The 9,387-nt window shown below is 39.9% G+C and overlaps 1 protein-coding gene across 5 annotated transcripts in view; it reads left to right on the top strand.

The window, feature by feature from the left end:
• The first annotated feature begins 866 nt into the window (after positions 1-866).
• The window catches only part of Rps6kc1 (ribosomal protein S6 kinase C1), a 160,071-nt gene continuing 151,550 nt past the window's right edge, over positions 867-9,387 (top strand). For 3 of the 5 annotated variants that reach the window (XM_033762046.1, XM_010642537.3, XM_010642538.3), the window contains exon 1: positions 944-1,223. In XM_033762046.1, the coding sequence (XP_033617937.1) occupies positions 1,119-1,223 (105 nt within the window). In that variant the 5' untranslated portion in view covers positions 944-1,118. Of the gene's footprint in view, positions 1,224-9,387 lie in introns of all 5 variants that reach the window. The other 2 variants (XM_010642536.3, XM_033762045.1) reach the window with 2 other exon arrangements.

Genomic DNA, 9,387 nt, shown 5'->3' with positions numbered 1-9,387 from the left:
GGTCAAACCATCATATATGGGGAGCCATCTGTATATATTCATGGTTTCCCATGTATGGGAAACCCACCATATAAATTAAATTCAAAATAAGAGACAGATAATAGGATAGTGAGATATATCTTTAGCATACGGAAAAGGAATCAAGAGGAGTAGGGAGAGGGGGGAAAAAGAGAGAGAGAGAGAGAGAGAGAGAAAGAAATGGGCTGGGATGCAGCTCAGTGGTAGAGTGCTTTTCTTAGCATTCCTGAGGCCCTGGGTTCAATTCTGAGTACTACGGACTCATCCGAAAGGGGTGGAGGGCAGGAGGCAGGGAGGCAGAAACAGAGGATTGAGCAGAATGACAGATTTGGAACGAATACTTCTGGGATAAAGTAATTGTCAAGCAGTGGATAGCACCCAGCTGAAACTGGAAACTGACTTTGTTGTGGATTTGTAGTGCAAACCTTCCTCCCAACTCTGCCCACAGATGTAGGTTCCGGATTTTAGACTCTGAGGGGATTTTTAAAAAACTGATTTAGGGCTGGAGACGCTGTGCTGACCTATGGAAAGACAGATGTAAATGACGGGGATTCGTCTTACGAAGGAAGGGACATGTCCACCACGTCGAGACGCTGCTCTGGCTAGTGGAAATGACAGATCCTGGGTAGGGAAGGAAAGAAGATGCTAGGTCGGGTACCCCTCAGTCCCTTCGATTCCATCGTCTTGTAAAGTGCAGGGCAGGCCCCGCGGAGGACCACAACTCTCACGGGTGTGGCACGACCGTAACAGCGCTGAGGACACCGACGTGATGGAGCAAGCGCACAAGGCGACGTCGTGGGGAGCCTCAGGTCTCCGCGGGGATGAAACTGGAGAGCGACTCTTTCATCTTGGCCTCTCCGAAGCCCCAGGCCCGGGCCCGACCGGAAGCGGGCGCGGCGACGCCTTTCCCGGGTCGGGGGACGCAGCGTGACCCGGAACCTCTTCTCCCGACCCGGAAGTAGAGCGGCGCGGCTGAGGCGCCGTCTTGGAGCCGCCACTCCCTCGTCCCTGGGCTGCTTCTCGGGGACTCCGAGCGCGGCGGCTCTGGGTCGTTCCGATGATTTCGGGCCGGGGGTGGCGGCGGCAGAGGCGGAGGGAGGATGACAGCTCCCCGGGAGCGCAGTGCCGACCTGGCTCGTTTCTACACTGTCACCGAGCCCCAGCGACACCCAAGGGGCTACACTGTGTATAAGGTCACCGCCCGGGTGAGTGGTGGCGTCGGGCTGGGGACCCAGGGGCAGGGCTGAGGTGCCAGACTGAGAGCCAGAGTGGGGCTGGGGCAGGACACGCGTGGGGGACGGGGAAGGCGCGGCACGGGCTATGTTTGGGGCTGCCGGGCTCCGCCGAGTAGGACGGTGCATCCTCATTCTGGGACAGAGACGTGATTGATGGCTTTCGGTTAATGACGCAGCCTCTGTTCCATTTGGACTTTCTCTTACAATGAAGTTTGCAGAAGTGGTTTTGCTTGCACTGGAGGAATAATGCACACTTAAACAAATTAACTTATGTGTTGTCTGGCTTATGAAATACAAGGCATTTCTTCTCTTCACCTTTCATTCAGCTATGAGGCTAATACATTGGGAAAGAGGTCACTGTCAGGCCCGCAGCCTTGGACCTGTATGTCTGGGCTGTGTGTCTTTGCGTAGAGCTTTGCCTGGGTTTCAGTAGGAGACTGATTAGAAAATGTACCGTGGGTACATTATGCGAGGGTACATTTAAAAGTTGTGAGGCTGCTTTACATTAACTGGTCCAAATTTTAGTGTACTTTCTGCTTTATCCTTGCTCATCTTGAGTTTTAGAGTCTGCATCTCCCTTCTAGAAAAGTAAAAATAATAGCATCTAATAAAGCTTTACTTATGTAATGAATAATGCTGAACATTTGTATACATCACCCAACTCAATTCTCATTTTAATGATGAGGAAATTGAGTTTCAAGGAAATTTAGTAATTTCCTTAACTTTGCATTGCACAGCAATAGTGGGTGTGGGGTTTCGGACCAGCTCTGCATTACTCCAAGATGCATAATATGGTACTAATTAATTTTATCATTATTAATTTTTATTTTATTTTTTGTGCTGAAGATTGAACTTGGGACCTTGCGCTTGTGAGGTAGGCAGTGGAACCACTGAGCTAAATCCCTGGCCCGTCAGTATTCATTTTTAGAGAAGAGAGGCACAGATTAAATAGTAACAGAACAGTATACCTTTGGAGAATGTAGCTATTCTTGTGTACTCTAACAGAGAATTCAGGAAATAGGGCTTGAGAAGAACCTTAAAGGTTAAGCGGATTTGGGTAACAAAAGTTTGGGCCCTGCGAGTGGTGCCTGCTATATGGAAATGGCGCACAGACAGATAACATGATGCAATGAGCACGTTTGCTTAAAGATAACAAGAAGAGCAGGTCTGGTTATTGCAGATTGCTTCACTGATTATAGAGAGAAATTTGCTGCTCCCTGTTTGCAAGTAAGGTGATCATATAGGTGGAGTGTGAGTTTCAACTTGTGTATGAAATTTTATGATATTACAGGATCCTTATTATACCCTCTTGAAATCTTTTTGGTCAGTGAGACCTTCGTAGATCCCGACCTCAGTGTCGTAGCATGTAGTTAATGGGATCAGAAGAAGAAGGTTCAACAGACAGGATGTTCCTCTTACCATCACCCTGTTTATTCCTTATTGTAACACTTAGCAAAAGCATATTAGTCTGCTTACATGTTGTTTTCTCAGTAGATTTAGAGTGAGTGTTCCTGCCCCCCCCACTGGTGATCAAACTCAGGTCCTAGATTTAGAGTAAATCTCTATCATTGATAGTAGTTTTCTTATATTCATTGAGGTGAGTGCATGGTGCACGGTGCCTAAGAACATTGCTGAATGTTAGCCTCTCCATTCTAGACGGGGTACCCAGTAAGTGCTTAATTCAGGGCACTAAGCACTATGAAGGGTGCAAGGCGGAGAAGAGCATGGAACTTCCTTTAAGGATACTTAGGGCAAAATAGAATCTCCTGTACTTAAAGAAGTATAATAGTACAGGAAAGTGTTAAGTGTCATGAGACACTGCAGAAGAGAGCTGTGGGAATTCAGAAGACAGATGGCTCAAGGGGTCAGGGAATATGTACCAGTTAAGATAGGTGGTGAAAGATGAGAAGAATCCAGAAAAGGAGTGCAGCATTGAAGGTAGAAGCATTGACGTTAGAAGGTGTCATACTCAGTGTGTCTGGAGCACTGAGTATGATAATTATTTGTATTCTTTACCAAAGGAAAGGCTAACCAAATTCACATCTTAAATATCATAAGCTGTATCTGTTGAACTAATTTTTTTGTTTGTTTGTTTGTTTTTTGGTACCAGGGATTGAACTTGGGTCCTTGTGCTTGCGAGGCAGGCAGTGGAACCACTGAGCTAAATCCCTGGCCCTATTGAACTAATTTTTATGACAATTTAAATGAGAAGATGAAGTAGCACATTGCTTTAGAAATAACCAAATGCATATAATGTGGATGCTATATATTTTGTGGTTGTATGAACTTGAAAATTGCTTACACTGACTTTTTTTCCTCCCTAAAAATGTTTCTGTTCACATTTATTGCAATGTTGCATATTTTTTTTTTTTTTAAATTTAAAGCTTGAGGGTCAACATGGCGATAAACTTCAAAAATAACTGTGCTTATTATTATAAAACAAGTCAAATATTTATTACTTTTTGAGACTTAAAGAGAAAAACATCTTTGCTCAGGAGAATTAATCAGGTGAGTAGTGCTCCCCTGAGAACTTCCTGAGATAAAAATTAGGAGTGTTTTCTGTATGTTTCCTACCACCGATTTAATTCTAGCTTTGAGGAACAAGAGCTATGCTCTTGACAATTGCAGGGTTAATATAGGAGTAGAATTAGAATAATTGGAAGTACCAATGTGAAATTTTAGATAGCATAAATGCTCTTTCATTTTCTTGTCTTTGTACTTTTAAAAATATAATTTTCTAGAACCTAGCAGGCCTAGATAACTTTGAGGTTAGTTATCACCATACTAATAGGTTCTCTGTTGCTTCTTAATTTTTATCTAGAATTAGTAGTCTTACTCAGAATTGGAAAATTCTTATGTAAAGTTTCTTAATATTTTAGTTGAAGGAGACACGGATATAAAAGAACCATGCTTTGGTTGTTTCATCATGCTAAATTTGCAGAATTCACAGACTGTAAAATACCTTTCTCAAGAATGCTAAGTGAATGGTTAATTCTTGCCTGTATTTTTTTCATGAGTATGGAAAGCAAAAGGTATGCTTTTATTCTTAAAAAACAATGCTTACTGCCTTATGACTTATTTATATTGGGGAATAATTTATACATTGAAATTCACCAATGTTAAGTGTACAGTTTTGTGAGTTTTGTATGTATAGTTGTATAACCACTGCCATAGTCATCACTGCCCAAGTTTCCTCATGCTTCTTTGTAGCCAGTCTCTCCCCACCCTGTTTCTAGGCAACCACTGGTTTGCTCTCTGTCATTGTAGAGTAGATTGCATTTTCTAAAATTTTGTAGGAAAGGAATTGTACAGTATGTAGTCTTCTTTTTTGGTCTGGCTTCTTCCATTTAGCAGAATCATTTGAGAGTTTGAATCCATGGTATGTGTTTTCTTTCTATTGCTGACAAGTATTGCATGGTAAATTTATCCTGTATGTTATCCATTTACTCATTGATGGACACTTGGGTTGTTTCTACTTTTTGGCTATTATGAACACAGTTGTTATGAAAATTCATATTCACATCTTCATATGGACATTTAGTTTAATTTTTCTTGGTATTGCACAGCCTTATTTACTGCAGCTAAGTACTAAAACTTGAAATCAGGTAGTCTAAGTACTCTTCCTTTTCAAAATTGGTATTTTGGCTCATCTTTTTAAAGGAAATTGAGAATCAGCTTGTCAAGTTCTAAAAAAAAAATTCTGCCCTGATTTTGATTGGGATTACATAATAAATGTAGATTAATTACAGAAGAATTGATGTCTTAACAGTATTAAGTCTTTTGGTTTGTAAACACATAAATCTCCCTATTTGTTTAGCTCATCTTCAGTCTCAGCAGTGCTTTGAGAATTTTAGTGTAAAATCTTGCATATATTTAAAGGAATTTGGATTTATTTTTAAACTGAGAATATATATGTCCTTGTTTTACATAGCTAACATTTATTAATAGCAAATTCTTACTGGGAGTCAGATAAATTAACACATTTGTCATAGTAGCCCAGCAAGTGGCCATTCTTGTTGTCACATCATTGATGTGGAAATTGAGGCATGGAGGAGGTAACGCCTTGCTTAAGGTACATAGCAAGCAAGTGGTGTCCTCTACATTTGAACCCATATTGACAGGCCCCAGTCACAGAGCTTTAATCCTAGTGCTGTACTGCTGTATATTTATATCATAAAACACATTCAGTTAGGTTCTTTGAGTGTACATGAGAATAGCTTTGTGTTTCCGTAAGTGCCTTCCTGTGTTTTGTCACAAGTGGTGGCTGTGTGACTATGTAATAATGACTATGTATGTAGTGACTGATGATTTTGCACAAAGAGGAGTGTGTTTGTTACTTTTCTCACATTGCTGAGACAAGATACCCGATATCCAAAGTTAGAGGGGAAGGGGTTTATTTGGTTTACAGTTCATAGAGGTTTCAGTCTATAATCAGCTGTCTTGGAGGTTGTGTGTCCTGCACAGGTAGCAAAGACAACAGGAAAGCTTAACAGCACCTCCCTTGCCCTTTTATCTTATTCTGTCTGCTTAGGGCTGGCAGCACTCACACCCTTAATCCTATTGCGCTTGAGCCTAGCATTGCAGCATGAATCAATTTCAGCTTCACACACTTGAGATGAAGCCTATGACCACCATTACAGGGAGCAAGGTAATGCATGGTACAAGTATACTGAGCTTGACTTGAAAATCCTTGAAAACTGCCATTACCAAAACTTGACATTGGAACAGTGTGTTGTGTGTGTAGATGGTACCTACTTTTAATTCTTGACCATATTTTTTTTTTTTGACTCAAGGCCTCCCTATGTAGTTTAGGCTGGCCTTGAACTCACTATGTAGCCCAGGGTGGCTTTGAATTTACTGTGATCCTCCTGCCTCAGACTCCCAGTGCTGGGATTACAGGCCTGCACCACCATGCCTGGTTTAACCATATTCTTGAGTGGTCTGCTTGTGCTTGAGAAAGAATTATTTGTAGAAATGTGCTTTCCCCATTTGTCATGGTAATCCTTGTCAGGGCCTTGCCTGGCATCCCTGACCTCTTAACTTCCTGGCAACCACTGATAAAACTCTCCATCACTATAGTATTTAGTGACTGCTCAGGCTAAGGACAGCAGGGGATGAAAGAATAATATATAAAAAACAAGACATAAAGAATAAAAAAGGAGGACTGGGGGTTTAGCTCAGTGTTTCCACTGCTTGCCTCACAAGCGCAAGGTCCTGAATTTGACCCGGTACCAAAAAGGAAAAAAGAAAAAAGACTAAGGAATGAACAGTAGTTTACTACTTCTGGGAATTGATCTTTAACTCTTTCCTGGCTAAAAGACCAGCTGATCTTAGCTCTGTCCTGGCTAAGACAGTGAGCACTGGATCAGTCAGTAGTTATGATTACACAGCTTAGAAAGGGGGACATGAAGGCAGATGTAAGCAGTAGCAGAACTAATGCACAATGAGCCAGGCTGTAAAAGGCGAGTAACTATGAATACTTGTGAAGGACGGGTCACAGTTAACAAGGCACCTGTACTATCTTGCAGGTCATAGCCATCGAGCCACCTGCATTATCTAGCTAGCCTTTGATCTTGGAGAATAGTTGCACAGTCAATATTCCTCAGCCTCCGTGTTTCCTTGCTACAGAGATATCACAATCTCATCGATCATTGAGACCTCAGTTGTGACTATTGGTACAGGGAAGTCTTTGTACATCAGCCGAAAGGTCAACTAGCATTTCACACCTAGGCCTTGTTGTGACTCATAGTTTTAGTCAATATCTGAATTATAAGCCAATAATATCTAAAGCCTGCTTGATGCAGTTTCAAGTTGCAAATCCTTGCTTATTTCAAGTGTCATCTGTGCCCTGTGTTCACTAGGAAATCTTCTGAAGCATAGCTCTCTGTGTGTCTTACCTGCTCCTCCATCAAAGCCTTTATCATACTGTGCTTGACTGACTCCTTTGCTGTTGGGAGATGCTGTCTTTTTAACTGTATATTCTTGGTACCTAGCATGGATCCTGGATATGCTAGAGATTTGAGAGAAGGCTGAAAAGCGGCAGCACTTTTACTTTTGAGTATTATTTAAAAAATTAATATACAGTAATTCCTAGCACTGCAAAAATTAGCATACAGTAAATTTGAATTTTTGTTGTGTAATTCTGTGAATCTTAACACATGTATAGATAGTCTCCATCACAGTAATGTCCTAAATATCTTCCCTATGCTATCCCATTTTCCACACTTTTTCCCCAACCTCTTAAATTCCTGGCAACCACTGATGAAACTCTTCATCACTATAGTATTTAACCTTGGAGACTGTCTTTTGCCCTTTCTTCCTTTCTTTCTATCTTTTTAATTTTTTTTTTGTTTGGGTTGTTTTATTACTCTTGAGTTTTGGGAGTTCTTCATGTTCTGGATATAATTTTTTACTTGATCTCTCCTTTACAAATATTTTTTCCTAGAATGTAACATACCTCTTCATTCCTATAACTGTCTTTTGCAAAGCGAAAACTGTGATTTTGACAGAGACCAGTTAATGAATTTTTTCTTTTATGGAGCATACTTTTAGGATCATGCCTAAAAATTCTTTGCTTAGCCCTCAGTTGCAAATATTTCCTCTAGTTTTTTTTTTTCTAGTAGTCTTACTGTTTTGTATTTTACATTTAGCTCTACAATCTCTTGTGAATTTACTTTTGTGTAAGGAGTGAAGTTTATGTTTCATTTTTGCATATGGATATTCAGTGTTAACAAAACACCATTTGTTAAAGAGCCTAGCCTTTCCTCATCAAAATGGTTTTGTACCTTAGTTAAAAATCAGTTGACGGGCCAGGTGTGGTGGCACACGCCTGTAATCTCAGTACTTGGGAGGCTGAGGCAGGAGAATCACTGTGAGTTTGAGACCAACCTGGACTCCATAGTGAGTTCCAGGTCAGTCTCAACTACATAGTGAGTTAAAAAAAAAAAAAAAAAAAAAAAAAAAAAAAAAGAAATCAGTTGGCGGGCCGGGGATTTAGCTCAGTGGCACCACACCTGCCTGGCAAGTGCAAGGCCCTGGGTTTGGTTCCTAGTACAAAAAAACAAAAAACAAAAATCAGTTGTCCACATATATGTGGTTCTGTTTCTGGATTCTCTATTTTGTTCCAAACAACACTGTCTTGATGAATAGTTTTATATTAGGTGTTAAAATTAGGAAGTTTGATATATCCAAGTTTATTCTTGGTCTTAGCCAAAAGACCAAGAAACGATTACCCAGGTTTTATTTTTTTTCAGAGTTGGCTGGATTATTCTAGTTATTTTTCCACACAAATTTTAGAATCAGTTTGCCAATGTTTAAAACAAATTCTGGTAGGATTTTGTTTAGGAGTGTGTTAAGTTTATAGACTAAATTGAGGGAAAAGTGACATTTTCACTGTGTTGACTCTTCAAATTGATGAATGTAGTGTTTATTGATATTTATTATGTTCTTTGATTTTCTTCTATCAGGACTTTATAATTTTCAGCATACAAATTCTATACATGTTTTATTAAATTTATTCTTAATGTTTCATCTTTTTGTAATTATTATAGGTAGTATTTGCTCTTTTCTTATTGCTAGCGTGTAGATATTTAGCTTTTTTTTTTTTTTGTTTTTGAGACAGGATGCCACTATGTAGTTCAGGCTGGCCTTGGACTCGTTATGTAGTCAGGCTGGCCTCACATTCACAGCAATCCTCCTGTCTCAGCCTCCTGAATGCTGGGATTACATTTTGACTGTATATCCTTAAAAGTTTCAAACTGCCTTATTAATCCTAGGGTTTTCTGTAGCATAGTTTTATTTCTTCCTTCCAATCTGTCTTTTTTTTTTTTTTCCTTTTCTTACTTGATTGCACTGGCTAGAACTTTTAGAACAGTGTTTATTTGGAGTGTTGAGTGTGTATATTCTTGCCTTGTTCCTGACCTTAGGAATAAAAGCATATTTAGTCTTTTATAAGCTGTTATAGTGGTCTCTGTATAGAGTTTATTTATGTGGGAAGTCATGTGTTTAAATTTTTAGCTTTGTTAGCTTTTAAGTTTGAATGTAACATATATTCATACACATTTCAACAATGATTTGTCACTTTAAAGGAAATAGAAGAACCAACTAAATTTTAAATTCTTTTTTTTTTTTTTTT

This window comes from Fukomys damarensis, unplaced genomic scaffold, assembly GCF_012274545.1.
Source record: "Fukomys damarensis isolate Sample0158 unplaced genomic scaffold, DMR_v1.0_HiC HiC_scaffold_11, whole genome shotgun sequence".
Lineage (NCBI taxonomy): Eukaryota > Metazoa > Chordata > Mammalia > Rodentia > Bathyergidae > Fukomys > Fukomys damarensis.
This window is presented reverse-complemented; position numbering and strand designations above follow the sequence as displayed.